The sequence below is a fragment of the Mustela lutreola genome, chromosome 1, assembly GCF_030435805.1.
Source record: "Mustela lutreola isolate mMusLut2 chromosome 1, mMusLut2.pri, whole genome shotgun sequence".
NCBI lineage: Eukaryota > Metazoa > Chordata > Mammalia > Carnivora > Mustelidae > Mustela > Mustela lutreola.
The window spans coordinates 188750639-188775532 of NC_081290.1; the positions used below are offsets into that span (position 1 = coordinate 188750639).

The following is a 24894-nucleotide window of genomic DNA, read 5'->3' on the forward strand; positions in this document are numbered from 1 at the left end:
AGGGGAGAATCCTGAATAAGATTTGAGGGTGGTGGTATCTGGAGATGGGAGCATTTCTCAGCCTAAATGGATCACGAGAAGGGGATGTCCACTGCAGGTCTCCGACACAAAGCAGCGCCATACCATTCTTAGCTAATTGTTAATGGTCCCTGTAAAAAGAATAGATTCCCCTGCTTTGAAGAGTCTTTTGGGGGTAAGAGCCAATGAAATAGCCCATCTGGTCCCCATGGAAAGAGGCTGTCTGGCATAGTCATGCCTTCCTCAGCCCTAGTGAACCTCGGTGGCACGCTCTCCCCTCTTTCCCTCATCATTCCAGATAAACCTGAGATATGTCTTTCTTCCTTTCCAGTGTATCAAATTCTGGGCCCAGACCAACACAAATGACACTTGTCCCTTTTGTCCAACTCTTAAATGACGGACCTGACTGGGGAGGAAGAAGAGGAGAAACTGATGTGAACAGGAAGCGCGGGTTCAAGATTTCTAAAACTCTATATTTATACAGTGACCTATACTCATGCCATGTACATTTTTATTATATAGGTAATGTGTGTATAGAAAGTCTGTATTCAAATGTTCGTAAATGAAAGTATGTATATTATGCAGAAATGGTCTCCCCCCCTCTCCTTGCAGTTCCTTCGAGGGATGCAGATCGTAGCCTGATGTTTAGTTTGCCCTTGAAATTACAATATTCTTGCCTAGGGCTGTTCTCAAGTACAATATAAAAACCATCTAGGAAGCTGCTGTTGCTCTAAGGCCATCCTGCTTTGATTTGGCTCAGCCTCTAGTTCATTTTCTTAAGGCTCATGTATGCAGATTTGAACCCTGGTGCTCACCCGCTGTCCAACCAGATGCCTTGCTTACCGAAAGCCCACGGAAGCCCCAGTGTTGTTCTAGCCACTCGATGCCAAATGGATAAAATGAGACTGATGGAGAAAAAAAAAAATGTAACCCTAATAGTTTGAATTTCCATTGAATATTTTACTGTGTTAATGCTCATTATTTGCACATAGACATTAGGTTTACAGAGTATTCCGTTTTACATCAGCAAATTCACAGTCCAAGAATAACAACATAACTGGGTCCCATTTCCCCCATGCGTCCCGAAAACTTCTGTCCATCTGACTTCCTGGGTAGTCCTCTCTTTAGAAACTAGCACAGCCCACAGATCTTTCCTGGGCCAAGCCATCCCTTGCTGCCACTGACTTGGCTTCCAATCAAGCTCTGACGGACCAACCTTGTGAAGGCCTCACCTCTTCCCCTTCACTTCTGGTCTCCTGGTCAGCTAGTCCCCCTCCCCACTGAAGGTTAAGGCAGTTGGTTCACAACCAAGTTGTTCGGTGACCTTGGGTGAGCTCCAGGCAGGCACTGGGGTGAGGAGATGTCTGTGCAAAATTATTTGCAGAATGATCTTGGGATGCCGGATTTTAATTTTTGAAGCAAGAAAATTATGGGGGACATGTTTCCTGTTCTGGGAAAAATGGAGGCCAAAGTGATATGAAGGGGAGTTGGATTTCAAGTTTAGAAGTCATTTGTTCTATAGATAGCTATCTAGAACAAGATCGCTTTCCCATGTCTGCTTATTGAGCACTTCCGGTGTTTAGGTTTATACCTGTGAAAGCTGTGAATCTATGAGAGCTTTGAATCTTTTCCTATCCTTTTATCTGTACTCCTACGGGAAATGGCTTCAGCTTTCTTCTCTTTTGGAATTAAACAAGGAGAAACCAAGTCTTAATTAAAAAAAAAAAAAAAAAAAATCAGCTCCAGGGGAAGGACGTTGTTATATTACCAACAGCTCAGTTTTTCCCCTTCTGTGACCTGGAAATGCTTCCTGGCACTAGCAGTACTATCAGGGTAGCAAAGCCTCTCCCTTTCAGATCCAATCTATTCCCTGCTCTCTGTTTTTTATCTTTTCCTTCTTTGTCCTTCATCCTTGCCCATTAGTCTCTTAGATGCAGTCTTTCCCTTCTCCTGCCTTCCTTGCTCAGGCTTGTTGACTGGCTTCATTTTCAGGAGCTGGACTTCCCAGGACCACATTGGCATCTTGTGGGGTGATTGAAATGGCCTGAGTTCTCCCCTCTGTAGAGGTCAGGTGACCCACTTCTTTGGTTAATGAAATATTAATGTCCAGTTTGTAGCTATCACGAGTGGAAATGTGGCAAAATGGAAGACCGGTTCCTTTGTTCTTTTCATCTGGGGGCATTTACTTTTTCTCTTGTAATCAAAAGATACTCTCTCTCATCAACTTTGCAGTAGCCTTTAGGCCACCGGGAGTGTTTTTCAGTATTCCCTAAAAGTCTAGAAATTAGGAATGGGTATAAATGCTATTCTCTTTCTTTTCTACAAATACTTGAAGCCAAAGGAGTATAGAGAGAAGAAAGGAATAAGTGGGAGGGGACTTAACAGCTTCCTCGTAAAAGCCCCTTGAAAGCCAACGGTAGCAGGGGGACAGATGTCTGGGGAGTATGGAAGTTGGGTCCTCACTGTTGCTGTCTTCTCTGTCTTGTTCGGGATCAGTCAGAAAGCAACATTTAAGTTTGGGGCACCCATGCTCTCCCTTTTCCCTCTGTCTCCTGGCCTGTGGGGGTAGAAGCCATGCAGATTGGTGGGAAAGGCCTCTAATGCAGTGAGTAGAGGTGGGACAGTCACTTTTCAGGAGTCAATTCTAAAAATAGAGATATATAATATTTTTACAAGCAAGAAACTGTTGTCAAGTTTTTTTTATATATATACTTAGACTTAATAGTTTCAGGATAGAAAAGAAGCAACTGTAAAAAGAAAAGTACGTACAAGTTAAAAAAAAAAAAAAAATAGGACATTGGGACTTACTAATGAAGGGGTTGAGTTTTATGCCCTGGAAAGAGCTGGGAAAAAGCCAGTTTTCCCCAACATGGATAGAAATTATAAAGCAGAATGTGGCGTTTTCATTACATGGTAGCAGTTCTGGAAGTTTTATTTACACAGTAAGTTCCGAGCTGGAAACAGTCTCCAGTCTTCCTGACAGTCTTTGTAGTTAGGAGGGGGTGTTCCCAGTCGTCCAAAGCAGCACCAAGAGCAAGGGGAATGAAGAGAACCCGGATAAAGAACTGTGATTCAGTATTCTTTTTTTATTGGTTTATGGCTTGTGGGCAGCTGGCCGAAGCCAGGATCTCCAGAGGCCCTCCTGTATTTCCCTTTCCCTCATCAGGTAATTCCACACTCGGCAGGCAGGTCCCATACCTGGAAGCAGTGTGTTGACAAGTTAGCAACAGGACCCGGTGGGTCTACTAGGAGAATCACGTCTTCCGCTAACACTGGTATCAGAGTTGACTGTGTTAGAACTGATGGGGAGGAAATGAACTTGGTCCCCACTACCTAGCCCAAGAACCAGCCTGGGTAGCCAAGTACTATTTGGAGTGGGGAGTAGAGAGTAGAATAGGGGAGAAGGGTGGCCTCCCCTAAGGAGCTCTGGAGGTGAAGGAAGTATGGAAGCCCTGGGGCTGCCAGCCTTTCTCCAGCAGCCTTGTTACCGAAGGCAATGATGGTAAAGCCATAAAGCCCCACGGTCCAGACACTGGGTATAATACTAGTGCCACTGTGGGGTGCCAAGGTAATGGAGGGTACATCGGAGGGGGGAGAAGGTGACGAAACAGCTCTGTGTCATGTGGAGATCTTACTGCTACGCTCAACTGAACAGGAAGAGATCTGGGCAGAGGTACCGGGGTACCTGTACCTATTGAGTGAATCTGGTAGATTCTGCCTGCGAGGGTTAAATTAGAGAGATCTCCTGTCTATCCCTCTTAGCACCTCAGCTACAGAGCTGCAGAGGAATAGGGATTTGGGGTAGGGAGTGAACACGTAAGCAGGAAGACAGAGCCCAGCTCTGCTCTATTTGCTGTGTTCCAGTTGCTTCCTCCTAGGGCGCTGTGGGTGGGGTGGGAAATGTCAGTGTTATGTATCACGTGTGGGGCAAAGGGTTCGGGTAGAGACAAGTGCAATCTTTCAGGTAGAAATTGAGTTGTCAGATGGAACTTCTTAGTGGGCACTTTTCATTTAAGAAAGTTAAAAAGAGCTTTTTGGCTAGGTAAGCCCTTCTTCCCAACTCACTTTTGGTCAGGCTACAACCACAGAAAAGAAAACACTGGACAGCAACACCCATCTTCCAGGATGGGCTTTTCTTGGAGATGCCGTCCGAAACTGGGACTGGCAAGGGGTCGTGGTTCTGCCTTTTCTAGCTCCAAACCCCGCTGTTCCCTGTCTTTGTGCTCCCTCTCCTCTCTTCCAACCGCCCCCATCTGTACAAATATTCAGTCTCATTATTTTTTGTTTAATTCAAGAGGCAATCTTTGTACCAATGCTAGGCTTGTTTATACAGTCCCTATTACTAAAGCAAATAGCAAACTGTGCATCCGTTCCTGCTGACTTGGGCCAGCAGGGAAACGACATTGGCCCTTTCTCTGCAGAGAGACACACTCTGGGGTGATGTGGCTGTGATGCCGCTACTTCTGGAACTAAGAAAAGAAGAATACTTTGGGTTGGAGAATCCAAAGGGACGGTGGGCAAAGGTTCAAGGCTGAAGTGTCAAGCAGCAGAATTTCCCAGCTCAGGCCTGAGGAGCCTAAGAGTATTCCCGCCACCAGAGTGCTTCTTTCTTCCGTCTCATGTTTCCTACAGGTGCCACTCCTGTAACCCAGCTTGCCCGCTTTTCCTTCTTTTTTGTCAAGGCAGAGGCATCTGGTGGGCAGGTGAGGGTCTCGGGGTGCTCTGGCCACCAGTGCCATCAGTGTCTCCCACTTGTGACCAAAGTGAACCACCAGATGCAGCCCAGGGAAACCTCGGTCTCCTGCCCCTGGGCCGCCTCACTTCAGCAGGGAGATGTCATCAGCAAAGTCATCGTGTTGATGGCGCAGGCAGCGGAGGCAGCGCCACTGGCACACCATGAGGCAGAGCGGCAGCATGAAGAGGGCGCAGATGGCCGCCATGACGTAGGCTATGGTCATGAGGGTCGACTCGTCTGTCTGTGGGATGTTGTAGCCACAGTCTTCCATGTCTGGGGTGATAAATGGGCCTTCCACCGCTGCCGTCCTGAACTCATCGTGCACTGGGGAAAGGGCAAACGCGAATGGGCAGCTCTCAACGTCACACAGCAGTTTGGGTCATACGACAAAAAGAACTGCCCGGTAAGCCTTGAAATGAGCCCGAGGGGAGGCTCTAGCCCCTCCTTCCTCGGAGATATTTAGGAGCAGGCCAGAAAAGCCGTGCTAGGTAGAACCACGTCTCTTCCCAGGGCCCTGGGAGCAACAACCCTTTCCTGTGGAACCAGGCGGTAGGAATGATACCTAAAGGTCAGTCTTCTGATTTGACCAAAAAGACACCCCACGTATGCCCAGTACGCTCACCGGCTTCCGCTGATACTACTTGCAAGACCCCACCGCCATTCTGGAGGAGACTTCGACCCCATCGGGTAGCAGCCCACAGGGTCACTGCAGGCTCGGCCTGCTGCCCAGGGATCTGGAGCTTCCCTAGGGGCTGAGGCAGCTCTGGGTCTCCGGCAGAGGTTACAACCCGGGCAGGCCTCACCACGCCAGGCAACATGGACAGAGCCCAAGGCCAGGATGCTAGCTCTAACAGTGTATTGACTCTGCCTTGAGGCAACTGTGACTACCTCCCAGACTGACAGGCCGGGGCTCCTAACTGCCGGACGGTGAGAACACGCACAGACGAGCCCACACCCTCCTCCCTGGCTCTCTTACCATGACAAGCACTGACAGCAAAGCCGATTCGCTTTCGGGCCCGATCAAAGACGACGTAGAAGCCCTCCATGATCACAGCTCCCATCACAGTGCCCGTGGAGGACTGTGAGATGGCGAACTTGTAGCAGTCATCTTGGGACGTGGCCACGTCTTCCACTGGCCGCAGGTATTGCTAAGGACAAGCAGTCCGAGAGGGAGAGGATGTCCTCCCCTCTCCATGTCCCCCGCCATCCCCAGCCTTCTAGATATCTTTGCTTAGGGGGTGCTCTTCCCGCCACCTTCCCTGAGCTCCATGGGCTTGCTTTGTGCCTCCGGACCCTGCTCTCTTGTCTTCCACCTTCTGGGAAGACATGCCGGCTCCCTGCCTCCCCGTGGGAACCTTGCCCTCTTCCTGGGACCCCACCGACTCCGGCTGGGGACATACCTGTGGAAGGATGGTGATGCGGAAGGACTGATTGGTGACCTCGCCCATTAGGTAGAGGGAGATGACCGGGAAAATGTTCCAAGGGGTGGTGCCCGCCTGCCAGCACACCAGCTGCTCCCCCAGCCAGAACCCGTCCGGGAACTTCTCCGTCTGTGTGGCCAAGAAAGGGGAACAGTGAGGAATCCGCCTCTTCTGCCATCTCGTTTCTCCCGCTCTCAGATAACACTTACTGGGCCCTCTTTTTGCTTTTCTATGGAGTGTCCAAACTGGGGGAAAGTACACTGAAACCCAAGAATTAGGGGAACAGAGCTGGAGAGGGAGGCCAAAACTCTGCACAAGGGGGCCTGTGTGATGAGCACGCCAAGGCCCGTCAAAGACTCGCTCTGAAGACATTGAAGTAGAAGGATCTAAGGGTATACAGTTTGGCTCTTGCTGAGGGCTGTGACCTTCACGGACTTCCTCTGACACTGTATCATCTCTTGTACCCCTGCCCTGAGTCCCACTGACCGAGGAGGCTGCCTTGATGGATTTGACGGCAGCTTCAAACACTTTCTTGGGCAAACGAAGGTTGGTGGTGCCACTATCCACGATGCTCTTGTCGTAGTTGTACTAGGATGGAGAAGGGAGGGTTAGAAGAGTCAAAAGCCTTTTTTGACGCTGGGCTCTGGCCGGAATCATAAGGGTAGATCTGACTCCCTAGGGTGGCATCCTGGCTTGGCATTTCTCTTAGGATTATACCCTTGGGCAAGTTGTTCAGCCTCTGTGCCTCAGTTTCCTCATCTTTAAAATGAGGATAATAATAGCACCTACCTCAAAGAGTTATTATAAGGATGAAATGAATACATGCGGAGCTCTTAGAATGGCGCCCGGCACGGAGGGAGTATTCTGTAAATGCTAATTCTTAGTATCTTGGGTTGGGCAGACGTTCTCCAAATCTTGAAAATAAAATTACCTTGTATAGTGCTTTAACTTTTCATAGTTCTTTTATATTCTGATTGAACATACATTAAGAATCTAGGTAAGGAAGACCGAAACAGTTGAGCTGCTGTTTATTGGGTACTGTTGTGTGCCAGGCACTGGGAGAAGAAATTTATTTTTCTGTCTTCACCACAATCTCTGAAAAAGCTGTTTTTCCCTCTGCTTTGCAGATGAGGAAACTGAAACACAACCTAGTAACTTGCCTGTGGGCACACAGCCAGTAAATGGCAGAACTAGAAACCTATGTCTTTCCAGCTCCAAAGCCAGATGCTTCCCCTGCATCATTCCACACTACCTGGCACGAGACTTGCCCAGGGCTGCCCAGCAAGGTAGTAACTGGAGCCCAGACATGCTTTTTTCCCTTACCAGACCATAAGCCACAAGGTCCCCATGCAAGTGCCCTGCCAGTCCCTAGCCCCCAACCTCAGGTCCTGCTGTGTTACTGATACCATTAAGCTCCCAATTGTTCTGGGCTCAGCCCCCAACCCTTTCTGCACGTCCTGCTCCTCTGCCTCGTCCTCCCAACCTCATAACTCAGGGTCTGACCTCATCCTATGTTGCCTCCCCCTTCCCTCTCCCTTGCCCCCCTTGGTGGTGGTACCTCCTTGCAGTCCATTTTCAGGTCCTGCCCGTTGATCTCCACCCGCACGATGATGACCTCATAGTACCACTCCCGTCGGATGGGTGTGTACCAGAGGCTGCCTGTGTACAGTGAGTGGTCGATACCCCCGATGATCTGGAGACAAAGGGAGGCAGGTACCCATGTTCCGGCACAGAGGGACAGCAAGTCACCCAGAGAGCAAACAGTGGGATCAGAGATTTCTGGGGGGTAGCAAAGCCCTTCACAGGCCACCTTTCTTTTCTTCCTTCTTCTGATCAAATCTTGTCCCAAAGTGGTGATTTGTAGTTTTTTAAATGTGTTAAGAATATATCAGGGGAAGACTTTACAGGATTTTAAATTATTTGTTTCAGAGTCTCACAGCCCTCAGTATAAAGTTATTTAAATCCAAACTGGCACAATAAATGTTAAATGAATGATTATTTGCTTCTTTTACAAGTTTTATTTTCTCCGTGTGTTAGAGATGGAGAACCATTCACCAGTTATCCTAATTAATTAGTAAATAGACTTTTAAACTCCTTACATCGCTGCCTTTTGTTCATCAGACTGAATCATCTTAATTTGAGAGGTCTTCTTCTTCTTTTTTTTTTTTTTTTTTTTAAGATTTTATTTATTTATTAGAGAGCATGGGGGAGGGCAGAGGGAGAAGGAGAAGCAGACTCCCCGCCACTCAGGTGCCCCAGAGGTCTTATCTACATTTCTTTTGAAGTTCCCTAATCTTATACCTTTCCAAGGTACCTGGATTTCTTTCTGGATAATGCAAAGAAGAAAAGGATAGAAAAAGAAATGTGGAGGTGGCGAGTTTAAAGAGGTTTCCCTTGATTCTAAGTAGCAGAGCCCAAGACTGTGCTGCAGCCTTGGAGGTGGGGGGGAGGTACCCATCCCTCTTCCCAGGGCTAGAACCGGCCCTCTCCTAGGGTGTACTCACCATGCTCCCTCCAACTGAGGCTAGCACTTCTGACTGGTTGAGTGGGAAGCCTGCACCACAGAGCTGCAGGGAGAAGAGGTTGGGAACGTGGGTCTGCTTTACCAGGGAGTCAAAGAACGGCTCCAGGGAGTCATCCGGCTGTGGCAGAAAGAGACAAAGAGGGAAGCCTCACACAGGGGGCCCTAATGGAGAGGCCAGCCTCCTGCCTAAACGGGAAGGCAAAAGCAAAACTCGGGGGATGTTCCTCGGCAAAGGCTATCTTGAAGTACTGAGATTTGGCAGAGAGAGGGTTAGCAAGAGACACTGGCAGTGCAAACAGGAAAGATCTATAGGATCTTTGATCCCCATATGCTTAACCTGTTTTTGGGTCAGGGGGTGGGGGTGAGGGGGCTCCCTTATTCTTAAGATATTGAGAGTCAGTAGAAACAGGAGCCTAATCTTGTACCTGTCACAGCATCCCTCACTATAGGCCTGACCTCTGCAGGGACGGGATTCAGACTGCCACTAACTATCCGCACTAACTAATCCTTTAGGCTGATCTGTGTCCCACCTTTAGTCAGTTCCCCTTCTCTCCAAGCCCGTCCCTGGGTAACATGCAGGGTGTGGTGCAGACATAGTGTCCAGGGCTCAGCCTTGCGCCTCTCACCCTGGCGATCTCAGCATAGGCCAGCCCCAGGATGCCCTCCCAATTGGAGCCATTGATGAAGAACTTGTCTGATTCAGTGATGGCAGCGATGTTGGCGCGCACAGTGACGTTGGGGCCGTGGGGGATGCTCACCAGGTCGGTGCCCAGCTCCCCCTCCCACTTGCCCTGGGTGTAGGGCACATACACGCCCTTCCGGAGGTCCCGGTACGTGCTGGACCTGTGGAGAGGAGGCAGAGGTCTGTGGAGGCATGCCACGACCCTGGCACAGGGACCCAGCATCTAACCTACTCCTGAGGCCTCATCTTTTCTCAGGGTCATCCCACATAAGATAAGATGCTTTCAGGCTGCTCAGTAGAATATCCCAGATCCATCACCCAGAACAGAACATAGAGTAACCTTGCAAACAGATGAGGGGAGCTATTGCTGGGGCTCACCGTCCTGTCTCCACAGCTCCTATCCCTAGATCTGAAGCTCAGGCCCTGCGAGGAACAAGCCTGGGCTTTGTGTATTGTGGCCACGGCCGGCCGCAGAGAAACAGCGGCATCGCTTCCTCCCCCCGGTTTCATTGGGCTCCCAGAGAAAAGGAGCCTTTGACTGTCGCTGCCTTGGGACCTGGTGGTACCATCAGAGTGGTAGAGAAAGTGCCAGGCAGGAGGAACGCAGAACCTCTACAGCAAGTTCTTCCAGAGAAAGAGCTGGCACCGCATCTCAGCAGAGCAGGTAAGTATTAACACACTACTTGTGTGGAACAGACCTGTTGGCACGTGAGACCTTCACCTGTGCCTCACGGCACCACGACCCAGGCCTGTGTGTGCGCCGGCTGGGGCGGGGGGCAGCGGTGGGACTGGGGCCAGGAGCTGGAATGAATTCCTTTCCTGGGTCCTCACTGCGCCCCGCTCTCGGCCGGCCTTCTTCAGATGGGGAAGGCAGAAGATGTGGCAGGCGGCTTTGGCATCTGCCTACCAGCCCAAGAATGGGACGTAAGCCTCCCCTCACAGATTTCCACACACAGAGACACCTCAGATATTAGATGTCTTCTCGCCACTTGTGTTTATGCTAAGGAGGCTCCCACGTCATCTCTATGCCTCTTACCTTAAAAACTCACTTCAACCCTCTCTTCCACCACTTAGCTAAATCTGGCTGTTGGAACCCTGGGTGGTGCAGGGAGACATTTTAGCTGTCGGGCCCTGATACTGGTCCAGGCCGTGGGGCTTATGGAAGGCTCCTCCTCCAGTCCCTTGAACTGTGTGATGCCACCAGGAGCAGCCCCTGGATGAGGGCACAGCACAGGGAGCAGTCACGGTAGCCTGCTCCGCCTAGACCGCCTTGGTCTTGCCAGATGCCTGACAGCCCCTGTGGGGGGTGTGGGGTGAGGTAAAGTCTCCATGTCTCCCAATTCAAGTACAGACAAGACCCTGAGATGGCTCTGGGAGCTTTGGGGCTCCTCTCCTTCCTTCTTTCCCTCCCCAAGGAAGCTGCCCCACCTCCGTCCTGAAGAACTTCCTTCTGGCCCCTCAACCTACCCTTTCCCATAGTAGAGTGCCTCAAATCCCCCCTCTCCACTCTTTCTTGGAAAGGATCTGAGGAGCTAATCTTTCTCCCCAAAGCCCTCCCCTGACCCTTCTGGGCCCTGGATCCTTGGGAAGGATTCTTCTGTCTAGCTCTCCCCAGGACTCACAGCTGCCTCTGGTAGTAGCGATGCAGGAAAGGGTGGGGAGCAGCCCCCACCGCAAAGTTACTGCTGCCTGTGTCCACGAGGATGTTGAGCTGTCGGAGAAAGGGGAGAGAAAAATGTTACCGACATGAGGCTCTGGGCTCTCTGCCTTTGTTGTCCTTCATGCCACAGCCAACAAAGTCTCCCTTTGGAATGTCCAGGAAGAAGCTTCTAGGATGCAGGGCTGGACAGCCTAGTGCCTGCTACCACCATGACCACCGACAGAATGTGGCATCCCCGGACACCCTCAGCATGGCCTTGTGCCTGCTCCTGGCTTCTCTATGGAATCCTAACCTTGTCTGTGTTGTCAGAGCCGTGTGATCTCTGCGTGTGTGTGGTTTTCAGTCCTCTCTTCTCTCTACCTTCAGACTGCCCTTACCTCAGGTATCTGTCCCAGTCCATCTGCGAGCTCACGCCTTCCCTCCTCTGGTCCTCATAGGAAGCATATCACCCAGCGGGCAGCTGGGCTCACATCCCCGTCCAGCTTGGAAATGCTATTCTAGGAGCTGGCACTGGCCAGGGAAGCTACAGGGACCAGGACGGCCTGTAGGTGCCACATGTTTCTGACCCTGCCTGCCAGAATGTGGCTCCCCAAGAAGGGCTCCCCTCCTGTCTCAGAGGTGACACAGGCCTCTGAGTCCTACTATCAGAAAATAGGAGGGAGCCAGGAGCCCACTCTGCCGTCGCAGTGAAAACCCATCTTGTCAGGGTCCTGGGTTTTGGCTAAGATGGATACGGACAGGTGTCTTCCCGGTGCCCCTTGCTGTGCAGCTCCTTCTAGCATTTCTTTCTTGACCCTCCTTTCTCCTTCAATGGCCTGATCAGTCTAGAGCCATGTTTTGAATGCCAGTAGTATCCTCACAGGCAAAAAGAGCGTATGCCCCTGTCCTGGGAAACCTGGAACCCTGAGAATTCAGCCTTCTTTTGCTGACTTTTCATGCCCATCAGCTCAGCGGCTACCCTGACCTCAGGGCCCTTTTACTCCCTCGTCCTCTCTCCTCAGTGCAGTGAAGTCAGCTGACCTCAGTTTTGATGCAGGCTCTGACCTTGTCACCTTGGGCAAGTCACCGTGCTCCTCTGGGCTTCAGTTTCCTCCTCCCTGCCAGATCCTCGGGCTCCTTCCTGTTCTCAGTGGTCCCTGCGGCTCTGCAGACCGCACCTCCCCCAATGCCTGAGAGGGCCTCCTGCCTGCCCCCCCACTCCTGCCAAGGCGCCTCCTCTCCATCCCACAGTGGCCCAGACCTCTGACCCCGCCCCGCCCTCCTCCCCAGCCCCCTACTCCTGGCCTGGTTCCCATTTGCCTGCCAGCCCTTCTTCCATGTCTCTACCCCAGGCCCTCTCCAGGGTCTCCCAGTGGCCACCAGCTCCAGATGCTGTGCTTTCAGAATCAATAGAGCTGGAGGCACAGAAGCTCAGATTTCAGTCCACCAGGTTAATGATTAAAACGCACCCCCCCCCCGCCCCCGTCCTAGCACCCCCTCCCCCACCTGCCAGGACTCTGCTCCCAGCCCTAGGGTTGGCCTCATTCTTCCAGGGATTCCTCCTCTCACTGGACCCCAAAGAAAGAGGGTCCCCAGGACTGTGCAAGAGAGGGCTCCCTGTAACGTGTGCCTGACAGCTCCAGGAAAACACAACCACCTTTCGCTCTGGCACAGGGTTTTTTCTGAGGCCCCAGCTGGTCCAGGCCTCCCAACCGCTCTCCCCTCCTGCAAACCACTCTGAGCCAGGAGGCCCAGCCTTTCTCAGCTGAGGAAGTCCTCCCCCTTCCTCCTCCTCAAAGCAGGTCAAGCCCACCCCCCCTGACACTGGGAGTTCAGGCCCTGTCTGCCCGCCACCCCCTCTCCACCCGCCACAAAAAAATGAGAAACCAAAACAAACAGCTGAGATTCCTTCCTGAGCAAATGGCCAGCTGTCTGTTTGCTCTTTGCAAAGTGCTCCTGGCTTCTGGGAGAAGGATTCCTGCCTGGTCTCGTCCTTCTAACACTTCTTACTCCAGCCCCGGGCAGGTTTCCCCCCCCTCCGGCTCCCAAGGAGGTCTGTCCCAGGGCAGGGGCCTTAGGCAGCTGAGCCACTACTCATCCTGACGCAGGGCAGGTAAGGGCAGCCTGGAAGAGGAGGGTTAGTGGTTGTAAGCAAGGGACGCCTGGCCTCTTACTGCTGGGACCAGAGACTCTCGGAGGGGGCCTCCCTCATCCCCACAGCCAGTCCTGGCAACCTGCCTATGGCCTTGTCCACCCGTCCTTTCCTTCGGCTGGCCCTCCCCTGCTCTGGGTGGGTGCCCGACACTGGGAACTACACCCTTTCCCTCCAGTGGATTCGCTGCCGTTCTGCCCCCCACCCCGATCTGGGTTCCTCCTGCTGGCATTTACAAATGCTCAAGTCTGTCCATTAAAAACCTTCCTCAATCTCACCTCCACCTCCAGCTCCCCGCCCCTCCTTCACAACCAAAGTTCTCAGCCAAGCTGTCTTCATTTCTTCACCTCCCACTCATTCCTCAACCCGTCCCAAAGCCCATTCTCCGCTGCCCCTCCCTCCACTATGAAACAGCCCTTACTACAGCTACCAGAGACGTCATGTCACCAAATACAAAAGGCATTTTCAAATCAGTCCTCCTCTGCCTGTGAGGACGTCTCCCTCCCAGAAACTCTTTCCTGTCCCCCTGGCCTGTAGGGTGTCCTCCCACGGCTCTGACCAGATCTCCTCTGTCTGCTTTGCAGGCTCCCTTCTTGAGGTTCGGGCTTCAGCCCTCTTCCCTGCAGGCTCTGCTCTCCCTCAGCCACCTCCCCTGTGGCCGCAGCTCCGAGGATCCCCTAGGAGCCCGCCACTCCTAAGCTCAGAGCCCTAAGCCCTTTCCTCCCCGTGCAGCACCAGAAGCACAGAGCGTACTCCCTCCAAACCAGGATGTCCAAAGCCGACCTTCCACAGTCCCACCCATCTGCCTTTTCCCAGCGTTCACTGTATCAGTGGATGGCGTCACCGTCCATCTGTTCTGTAAGTCAGCAACTGAGGGGACATCTTAACGCCTTCCTCTTCTTCACATCTCTCCCCGCTGCATCAAGTCCTATCTAACTAACCTCAAAAGTCTCGTGAATGTACTCCTCTCTGGCCACCTCCTTTGCCGCCCTGGGCCACGTTCTGGACTATCACAATAGCTTCTCAACTGGCCTTGGCAGCGTCCATCCACCCTTGACCTCTCCAACCTGCCTCTGCGCTGTGGCTGGGGTGGTCTTTTCTAGGTACATGCCTTCCATGTCAATCATTTTCCTTTGCGACTAAAACAAAAATTTAAAGCTTTGGCATGTCCTACGTGGCCCTTCATTGTCAGGTCATGGCTGGACACTCAGCCCTGTTTGTTCTCTACACCCCAGACCCCTGCCCACCGGCTACACCTGCCTCTTCACAGGTCCTCAGAGCAGCCACGGTCCTCCCCCTGAAGGCCATTCGCTCTGCCCAGACCACTTCCTCTCCATCGGCGAGTGTGTCTTACTCATCTCCCACCATCCTGTGGTCCGAGCTCAGAATGGATGACTTCGTTAAGAGGGAAAGACCAGGTCAGACGCTCTTATGAAAATGCTGCCATACAATGTGTCACTCTATAGCTTCATGTTAACTCTCATCTCCCTTGTATCTAATTTTTTAAAAATTCCCCATTGTATCCCCAGTGAGTATCACGGTGCCTGGCAGAAGGGACAAAGAGCTAGTCTGTCTTGCTTGTTGGGTGGCAGAGATGCCACAGGGACTCCCCAGCTGTGGGCCTTCTGAGGTGTCGCTTTAGCTCAGATCTGTCTTCCCTTTGCCAGGGCTGTGGTTTGACATGGGAAAGGGACGCTAGACTTAGGGTCCTGGAGCCATCTTCTTCTCCATCCCTTAGGGCCAGGCTGACTTGGGAGTCTCTGCAGCTATTGTATTTAGATCCCCAGGGGATCACAACCTAGGGTCAGGGCTAGGTCACAGCCAATCACTTAACAAACAAATGTGTCACTGGGTGCCTCTGAGGGATGGTGACTTCTTGGGAAGTGCTAACAAGCCCCTTAGGGAAAGGTACACCTGCCCATTTCACTCGGTAGGCCAGGCTCCCCTGGAGGAGGGGTTTTCAGCAACAGATCTTGGGTGATGAGATGGGTGTGCAGCCAGTGAGTTCTGGGTAAACTCTTTGTTCCCCAAATCTCACCTGTCTTGGTCCCAGCTCTCACTAGCAGACAGGGACAGCTCAGGTTATTCTGGATGAAAAGAGCCTTTGGGAGTCATCTTTTGGTTAGCCTAGGGAGATTCTGAAAGATCAACTCTGAAAGATCTCTAGTTACTAAGATCCCAACCCCTCTTCGTAGCCTATCCTGGGGCTCTAGGAGGGAGCTTTTTAACTCTAATTCTTCCTATCAAAGAGGAAGTCTCTTTCCTTCTATGTGGGTCTCTGTGTTGATGGGGGAAGAGCTCTTACACACTTGTCTAGCAAGCCTTTTACCTGAGGCTGAGATGTAGAAGGCTTTCTTCCATTTTATAGAGAAGGAACTGACATCTGGAATGAGTGAGCAACTTGATCCGTTCTACACAATGATCCACACAGCTGGATAGGAATCCACGGGTTCTAGGCAACTCCACATCTGGTCTTTGATGTCCTTGACCTTCCCGTCTTTCACTTGGAGAGGAAGTATATGGTAGATTGCTACACTAACGAATCACATACCCCTGTATCCAGGCTCTTGTGTGATCTCCTGACGTTGACACTGGGTTTGAGCATGTGACAGTTCTGGCCAATGGAAATCAGCAAAGCAGGAAAGCAGAGGCTTGGGGAAGGCCTGTGCCCTGGGTTCCTCTTGGAATGCTACCCTGAGACTCATGGGGAGAAGCTCCATCTTGCCTCCTTGAGGATGAAAGCCTTCATGGAGAAAGAGGTCCAGCAGACACCCCACTCACCCACCGGCTGAATGCAGCCACGTGAGTGAGCACAGATAAGACCTGGAGAAGAGCCACAGCGAACCCCCACAATCCTGGAAACCACTGTGACTCTTGTTCCCAGCTACCAAGTTTTAGAGTAGTTTGTTACATAGCATCGGATTCACAATCCAAATTCAATCTTGAAATCCTTGTCCTTGGGGGCATCTCACCTACCAAGGTCAACTCCAATGAACATTTCTCACCACTTTTCCCCCTCCCTCACCATGCTTCTCAAAAGCATGATGATCTCAGCTCTGCATCTTTGTGTATGCTCTTTCCTATGCCTGGAATATTCTCTCTGTTTTGGCTAATTCTAGTCATCTTTTAAGTCACAGTGTAAATATCCTTTCTCCCAAAGGTCTTGCTCTGACACCCCCAGCCAAGATAAGGTGCAGGTCCTGTAGGTCCACTGTACTTTTTGTATATTGCTCATCAAGCCTTTAACCATTTCTGTAGGGCGCCTGGGTGACTCAGTGGGTTGGGCCTCTGGCCTCCGGCTCGGGTCATGATCTCAGGGTTCTGGGATCGAGTCCTGCATCGGGCTCTCTGCTCAGCGGGGAGCCTGCTTCCCTCCTCTCTCTCTGCCTGCCTCTCTGCCTACTTGTGATCTCATTTTGTGAGTCAAATAAATAAATAAAACCTTTAATCATTTATGTAATGTCTGTCCCCCATACTATGAGCCCCACAAGGGTAGGGGCTTATTTTATTATCTTACCCATCACTAACCCTTAGCAGGTGCTCCATAATGATTTTTTTCCTGCACTGACAGTAATTGCCCAATTTCCTGCAGTTCCCTGTGACCCTACAGACTTCAGCGATTCCTTCTCAGTCCCACGCTGACTGAGACTAGTTTAATCTGGGACTGTCTATGGTGACAATAACTGATGCCCACCTTAGCCACGACACTGGCTGGATTTTCCACGCGGGTTCTTAGACCAAGGGCTTCCTTGGTCTCAGAGCCTCGAGTCAGCTTCATCGGCTTGCCTAAGTGGATATCCCCAGACCTGAGTTTGCCCAAGGCTGAGAGAAGGGGGCAAGGAAGGACAAGAGGAGCCTAATGTCAGCATCTGGGAGAGGCTCAGGGTCAACAGAGCTCACAGCTCCTGCCTCCAACGACTCCAGCGATTGGATCCTGTCCAGGTTCCCTCCACCTGGACCGATTCGGCTGACCCACTGGAAATCCTTTCCCTAGACGGATCCTCTGCCTTCCACTTCTCTCTCCAGGCTGAAGCTGATGACGGATACCTGGGGGTAAGCAGGCTCCCTGGTGCCACTTACCCTGCTTTGGCTTGTTTTGTTTTTAGGGAATTCTAAGGTGGCAGGGTCACCCCAAACCTTATTGGATGCACGCTTGTCCTTTTAGACAGGATGCTGCCTGTCCTCCGGTGTCAAACCCAGCTCAAATGATATTTATTAAGGCTTCCTATGCAGATGATATGATGGAGGCGAATAGACCAAAAATGTCCATGTCTGTTCTTAAAGAACAGATCTACGATGATGGTTTTTCAAACCTTTTTCTTTCTTTCCTTCTTTCTTTCTTTCTTTTTCTTTCTTTCTTTCTTTTTTTTTTTAGCAGCAGAACCCTTTTCCAACCTTATGCAGGATCCCACGTACCAAAGAGAAAAGAACAAGAGTTGTTCTTTTGTAGAGAGAGGTTTTACCTCCTTGGTCTCTGTCCCCTCCCTGCGGTGGCTCTTCATGCAGCTCTCCAGTGCCCGCAGGCTCCACAGAACCCACCTGGGCACCCCCAGTCCGTGAGGTCTCACAGCAGCTACCGGCTCCCTGCTTTTTCACCGTAAGACAGCAAGTGTCTCCTACTGTCTAACCGTGTCCTTGTGCACAGGTTGCAGTGGCTTGAATCTTCTCTTGGTCTGTCCTCAGTTGAAAAGATAGCTGATCTCTGGCAGAAGCCCAGTCTCTTCCAGGGCACCTGGGTCATGTTTGAGCCATTGGGAGGTCATCGCTCATGCCTCGCGCCATCTGGCAAGGAAAGTCTACAGGCACTGGAAAAGAGCTGGTGGCGTTCACCAGCTCCGAGAGGCCAGTGTAGCCCAGACACAAGGTCTGGGTGGGGGGGCATGGTGGGCAGTAGAGAGAGTAGCCACAGGTTGCTAGCAGTCCAAGAGACCTGCTGACAGTGGACAGGCTGGCACGGCAGAGGCACAGAGCTCAGCCAGCTTGCTCTGTGGCTTTGTCACAATCTTGAGAAAAAAAGGCCAGGGAGTCCTGGTTCCCCCAGTCAGCCCCTAAGACTACTGATTCCCCATTCTTCTCAGAGGGAGTACTGCCTCCCTCTCAGGAACCACTGGCTACAGCAGCTGGGTGCGTGGTGTCAGCAAATGCTTCCCAGCCCTCTGGGCCCATCCTGCCTGGGGCAGCTCACAGACTGTGAAAAGGGTCTGGCTCCTGCCCAGACCTCTCCACTGTCCAGGCCCCAAAGACAGATACTCTCAGAAGAGAAGTTAGTGGTCAGACATGGCAGTTTCCTTAAGAGAGGTTTCTCTCCCCAGATTTTCAACCAGAATTTTCTGCTTAGATCTTTATTGGAGATACCCAAGAAGGGTTCCTGACCTTCTACCTTAGTGGGAGGTCCCGGTCTTTCCCATACCCCCCACTCGCAGCTGAACTCTTCCTCTCCTGACTTGGGGAGGCAGAGGAGAAGTGGGTGAAATGACAGTGGGAGGGTCCTAGCAAAGCCCTCTGTGCAACCTGAGGGGAGCTGCGGTCTCAGGGACGAGGTGGGCAACTTAGAAGTGGGATCTTGTCTAATCTTGCTTTGTCTAATTTGGATAGTGGCTCTTTGAGGTCAATGGTTTTCAACCTTTTTGGTATAGGAAGGAAGGAAGGATGGAAGGAAGGAAGGATCTGGAATTCCACTCTATGAAAACAATAAAAGTTGACTTGCAAGCAGGGAGAAGGGGGAGGGCTTGGTGATGGGAGGTGTGAAAGGTCCAAAGTCTTGCCTCATACCTTCTTCCTAATCTCCTTCATCCTTGAGGTTCTTCTATAGAATCCCACCAATCACAGTCGAAAACCATTTGAGGGAGAGGGGGTGGAAAACCATTGGCTCTTCTCAGTTTCCAATACCCTGAACCCTCATTTTTCTACTTCTCTGATCATTTTCTCTGGCACCGTTGAGTCCCAGTCTACATTCAAAATTCCTTCCCTAATCATTGCCTCCCCACTTTCCTCCACTCTCTCAAACAATAAGCCTGTTTGTGAACTTGGCTTCCAAACCATCTCTGCAGGTGACTCCAGAGTCTGCCTGTCCAGTCCTAACTTCTCTTGTGGTTTCCAGATCCCCATGCTTAGCTCGCTGCTGGATCCATCGACAAGAAAGGCCCCCTGGCATCTCAAAGGCAACCAACATGTCCCAGACTGGAGAACACAAGAAAGAACCCAGTATTTAGACTTGGAATCCAAAGACCCAGATTTGAACCCCGGCTCTGTTTTCCTTAGTTGAGTGTCCGTGGGCAAACCCCTTAGTCTCTCTGAGCCTCAGTTCCCTTATCTCCCCAACCCCCGCCAAAGGATACACTAGTACTTAACCCTTGCAATTAAAGCAGAATCATAGGCATGGGCTTTTGATAACCTATATTATACTTTAAAAGTTCACTCCTTTTGTTGTGCTCCAACAACCTCTTCTCTTCCCTCTCCCTCCCCAGGAGCACAGAACTCCTGGATGAACGGCCACGTGAAGGCTGGATCTCTGAGGACCCCCATCCTTTCTGTCCTCCCTGCCATCAGCATCTTTCAGGCCCTCGGGCCCTGAGTCAGGTCTTAGTCTGGGGCTCTAGACTATCCAGCTACGTTCCACCCAGAGTTGTTTTCCTCGAACCAGAATGATACTGGACCATTGCCCTTCTCATATACTCAAAGAACTCTCGCCTGCCTGCAGAATACAGCCCAACCTCCACTCCACCTCCCGGCACCACTGCCACAACTCCCAGCTTCTCAGCCAGGCTCGTGCATCCTCTCTTCACGAAGCCTTTCTACCCCCCACTCTCCACAGAGCTAAGCTTTCTCATCTTTCTAGGCCATACTCAGATGCTGCCTTTTCAAGCAAGCCTCTCCTAACACCCTGTCAGTAGTAACTGCTTCTTTCTTTGCACTTCTAAGACTCACTGTTCTTCTTTTTGTTCCAAATGCTTTTGGTCTTATATGATATTTAGCTGTTCATATGTCTGTGTCTCACACCAAACCCCGGGCTCTCCAAGGGTGAGGGCAATGACATTATTTTTCTCTTCTGCACACAGTAGGTGCTCGACAAGCATCTGCTACACTGCATTGACTGCCACCAGATTTCAGCCCTAACAACCATCATTATCCTGGGTTTGGAGACCGAGGTTCATCCCATTAGAATGAGATGATATCCTTTCATTTAAGTGAAAAGGATGAAAGTGCTTCTTTCTCTCAGAGCGCCAGTCCTGCACTTAGAATTGCCCACCATGAGTTCTATTTAGATGTCTTACATTTTATTTATTCACTCGCTCAGTGCTTTTTAGGCGCGTGTTCTGAATCTGCCGCTATCATGGATATGAAAGACAAATAAGACACTGCAAAAAAAAAAAAAAATCTTTTTAAAAGAACTTGTTCTCGAGAGCTTGATGTTCTGGGAGGGAAACAAATAAAAAACCAGTTATAGTATTCTATAATACTACTTAAGTCTCGTAAGGGACATGGGAGCAGGTGTCATGGGAAAATGAAAAGGAATGCTCTTCTCCCTCTCCTGTCCCCCAGACACCTGGGCAGGTGGCTAGGAGAGTGTCTGAGATCCAGACGACAAAGGGTCTCAGCTTACAGGCCGGTCTCCTGGCCAACTGTTTAAACTTTCACTCCCCATTTCTTTTGTAAGAAGGGATGAGACCATTTGTATATATTGCAGGAATTATTGTCAAGAAGAAAATGATGTAGAACATATTAGAAAACTTTACATAAACTGCCACCACAAATACAAGGTATGTATTTGTATCCGGCAACCCCCTCCTGGCAGCTCTCTGGGTCCCTTGGATGGTCTTGCTATCTTCCAGTTCTGCCCAGATCAGGATCGTGAAAATCATCTCATACCTTCCTCCTCACCTGTCACACCAGTGTCCCCGAATCCTGTGTCTGGCTGCCCTGGGACGTTCCCGCACTCTGGTCTTCCCTTCCCTTTCCGTCTTATTACGGCCACGTGCCGTCCTCGTGGTGCTTCACACCTGGACTGCTGTGACAGAGCCCGTCACCCCCGTACCTCTCAGTCCCATTCCTCCTCAAAGTCAGATGTCTCTTCCTCAAAGATTGCTTTCTCTATGTCAGCCCCAGTACAAAGAAACTCAAGCTTCCCCTGATATCTGCTAACCCCAACCCAAACTGTAGAGCTTCATATTAAAGGCTTCTGGCGATTTGGTTCTATCCTCTTTACCCAGACCTGCAGCATTAACAGGACTGGGTTTCTTGCTGTCCCCTGAGCAAATGCACAAGACTCATTCTCTCATTTGCTGCGGCTTCCGGTCCCAGGGACCCAGGCTAACGGTGGGGAAGCAGTGGACATTCGAGTTAAATGCAATGACAGTTTGATGGGACGGATGCCACTTCCCCGCTGGGAACAGCCTCCCCTCTCCTCGCCATCCTTCAGGACCCTGCTCACAGCACACCTCCCACGGGGGGGGGGGGGGGGGTCTTCCCTGATTTTACCTTCTGAACACCTATAGCACTCACTCTTTGTACAACGCCAGATCAGTGCTTCTCAAACTTGAGCGATAACCACCCCCCGCAATTCTAACTCAGTAGGTCTGGGATGGGGCCAGAGAGGTTTGTAATAGATTTGATGGTGAGGGTCTGGGAGCCCGCCTTTGGGTGCTGCTCTGGATTACCTTGTCCTGGCTTCCATGCTCTACACTCCTTATGGGCAGAAAACTTATCTCCTGTTTCTTGGTGGGTCAGTTCTCAACCCCTGAACCTAAACACCTGGCGTATAGAAAGTGCTCTGCCCACCAGGTTCTCATCTGGTGCTCACAAGAGCCCCACCAGCTGAGCAGAAACGGCCTCCTTCTCGAGAGTGCTGGGGAGAGAGTCAAAGTCACCACAGGGTACAGACAGGCTGGCGCTGGCTTGGGTTCCCAGCCAAAGGGTGAGCCAGAGTCATTCCAACTGTGGGCTCCCTAGCAATGGTTCCTTGGGCCAGTTTTGAACCATAGGGCCACTTTCCCTTTCTAGGAAGGAAGGGGGAAGGAATTGACATTTGTTGGACAATTACTCCTGGCCAATTTCTGGCCCATGCCGGGGAATATACATATGCTCTCAGGGGTCCAGTGAAGTCTAGTACCTGTCCCCTGAGTTCCATATGTGTGACACATGGTGGCCCAGAGCATCCAAGTTCTTAGGCTTCATTGCATAGCCCAGAAGAGACACATGGCTGGAGAAGTTAGCGGAAAGTGACTTCATATGTACTAGAGGTCAGCCGTGTGTCTGGGTGCATTGTTCAAGGTGATTTCCCCTACACAGTTCCACTTAATCCCTCACGAGAACCTTGCAAAGGAGATCTCATTTCACCCACTTTGGAGACAGAGCCCTAAGCTCAGAGAGGTTGCAGAATTTGCCCCAGGCCACAAGACTGAGAAAAGGAAAAGCTGTGGGTTGGTGCTGGAATTCCTGGTCTGTCAGGTGGCTCCACAGCCCCTTTGTGTGTCCCCTTTGTGTGTCCATGCCCCAGGGTATAAGTCCTTGCAGCACTTATCGGTAGCAGACACTGGCGGGCAGAGGTTGCAGGTCTCCAAGTCCCCCTGTTATCTGATCATACCTAGTCTCCTGTTGGTCCCGGCTGCTAGGGGCCTATGGTCACCCTGACTTGAGACTTTCTGGGGAAGTTATGGTACACAGGAAAGAGAAGGGGAAGTAGGGGAGACCAGAGCCTTGCATCAGCTGGGAGGTGGGAGGCAGGCCTGGGCCGTGGGGACTGGGAAGATTTGCTTCTGTCAGGTAATTGGGGGATGGAGGTTTGTGTTTCTCCCAGATCCAGGGTAAGAGCTGTCTGAGAAGTTCACAGAAGTGTGGCTCTTCCCTCTCTGCACGTAAACACACTCCCACCTTCACGGACCCTCCCAAGGGCAGGCCTCCAGGACACAGATCCCACAGATCTGGGGGGAGGGGGTTGGCTCAGCAAAGTGCAGACTCAGATTCAAGGTGACACACATCAGTACATACAGAACCGGTCCCGCCACCCGCGCCCAGGCCCACCACCCACGGAGAAGGCAGATGTGCCCTGGGGGCAGCCCCAGCACCCCACCCACGCAGGCACAGAGGGTGCAACCTCCACCTGCCACCTTGCAGGTACCGCGGAGGGCTGGAAGGATGGGGACAGCTGGCGGTGTTTTCTCCATCCACGCTGCCACGCTCCCTTCCCCCTGGCGCCTATCGCCTCATAGAGGGAGTCGCATTCTTAGAAGGGGGCTCTGGCTCCTGGACTGTGGTTAGTCCTTTCCCCAGGCTCAATTCAGTCCCCTCCGGCCTGTACTCCGCAGCACGGGGGAGGGGGAGGGGCTGGAGTGCCGAAGGCACTGGGGGAGGGGGAGGAGTTGGGAGGGGCTGGGGAAGCAGGAGTCTGTCCAGGGCTTCTGGGCTGGAGTGGAGGTCAGAGGAGCTGGGAAACCTCACTTTGCTGTCCCCGCGCCAGCCCAGACAGTGGGAGCAAGGGGCTGCTCCAACTCGTGCCAGGATTCCTGGGTCCTCAGGGTGCTGGGAATGATGGTCAGAAGCCCAGGTTACCGGAACACCGGAGGAGGGCTGAGGGTTGGGTGGACCAAGTTCCCCAGTGCCAGGGTTGGGAGACTCAGGCTTGGCAGGGCTGACACCTGTTCACAGAGCCCCTATTGCTTGGACCCTTCCCCAGGCCAGGCTCTCCCATGGAGTGTTTCTCTGGCCCCAAATCCTTACTGAGGGGTAGGTGTGTGAGGCTGGGGCGAGGGGAGGGCAGTCAGATGAGGGAGGCAGGGAAGTCTGTGAGGGGACGAGAGGTGGGAAAGGGGAACTTTGGGGGTGACTGCTACCAAGCAGATCCCAGAGGAAACATCTGGGAGATGGTCCCTCCAGTCCACACCGTCCTGCCCATTTTAGCGGGGGCCAGCATGCTGCACCCCTCCCACCCCCATGCAGAAAGGACGGTAGGGCTGGCCTGGAGACCTTACCGTCTGCGGGGGGCTGCCCACGGTCATCTCCACGTAGTAGCCCTGACCGGACTTGCCCCTCAGGTTGTCCACCATCTCCACAAAGCTGCCCCTCCGGCTGGGCTCCTCCGGCTCCTCCGCGGTCTCCCGGGGCAGCCGCAGCCCCAGGGGGGGCGCCCCCAGCCCGCTTCGCAGGGGCAGCCGGATGCCGGGCTGGGAGCAGCGGGCGGGCAGCACTCCCCAGCCCATCCACAGCAGGAGCCAGGGCAGCGCTTGGGCCATGGTGGGCCTGGCCTCTGGGGCCCTCTGGGCGCACTCCGGGACCACGTCCGGCCCTGTTGCTGCCCTCAACTCCGGGAGCCGGTGGTGGCCGCTCAGGACAGTGGGCTGCGAGGCATCAGGGCTCCGGAGCCTGCAGGCCCCTCGGCGGCCCCCGGGTGCAGGCTGTGGGGATCAGACAGGAGAGATCCGCAGAGAGAGAGGGGAGGAGACGGATCCGAAGCCGGCTACATCTGGCCAGTGGCGCCCAGCCTCAGCAGAGGTCTGGGAGAGAACGGCTCGGGCCCCCCGGGCGGCTGGGAGGGGCGGGCATGGCCGGTCGGCGGCCGCGGGCTTCTCGGTCCTCTGGCTGGCCGGGCGGCGGGGCAAGGCGCAGGGGCTCCGGGCGGCCGCAGCTGCGTGTGCTGGTCAGGCCACCGTAATCCAGCTCCCAGCTCCTAGGCAGGCTGGGGAGGCGGAAAGACTTGTGGCGGTGGCTGTCAAAGCCAAAGGGTTTTC

At 52.4% G+C, this 24894-nt stretch overlaps 2 protein-coding genes across 6 annotated transcripts in view; one reads left to right on the top strand and one right to left on the bottom strand.

The window, feature by feature from the left end:
- Positions 1 to 974, top strand: part of RNF214 (ring finger protein 214) — a 44182-nt gene extending 43208 nt beyond the window's left edge. For all 4 annotated transcript variants that reach the window (XM_059181681.1, XM_059181700.1, XM_059181690.1 and 1 more), the window contains one exon: positions 350 to 974. In XM_059181681.1, coding sequence (XP_059037664.1) covers positions 350 to 415 — 66 coding nt within the window. In that variant the 3' untranslated portion in view covers positions 416 to 974. The remainder of the gene's footprint in view (positions 1 to 349) is intronic.
- BACE1 (beta-secretase 1) lies at positions 958 to 24839 on the bottom strand. Of its 2 annotated transcripts, none has more exons than XM_059181730.1 (9): positions 24139 to 24839; positions 11003 to 11091; positions 9457 to 9541; positions 8679 to 8816; positions 7733 to 7867; positions 6661 to 6762; positions 6154 to 6303; positions 5730 to 5901; positions 958 to 5077 (listed from the first exon to the last, which is right to left on the bottom strand). In XM_059181730.1, the coding sequence occupies exons 1-9, from the start codon at positions 24397 to 24399 to the stop codon at positions 4836 to 4838; spliced, it is 1374 nt and encodes a 457-aa protein (XP_059037713.1). In that variant the 5' UTR covers positions 24400 to 24839; the 3' UTR covers positions 958 to 4835. The 2 variants fall into 2 exon arrangements, with proteins under 2 accessions (XP_059037713.1, XP_059037704.1); XM_059181721.1 differs by having other exon boundaries at positions 9325 to 9541; positions 24139 to 24837.
- Positions 24840 to 24894: the final 55 nt, after the last annotated feature.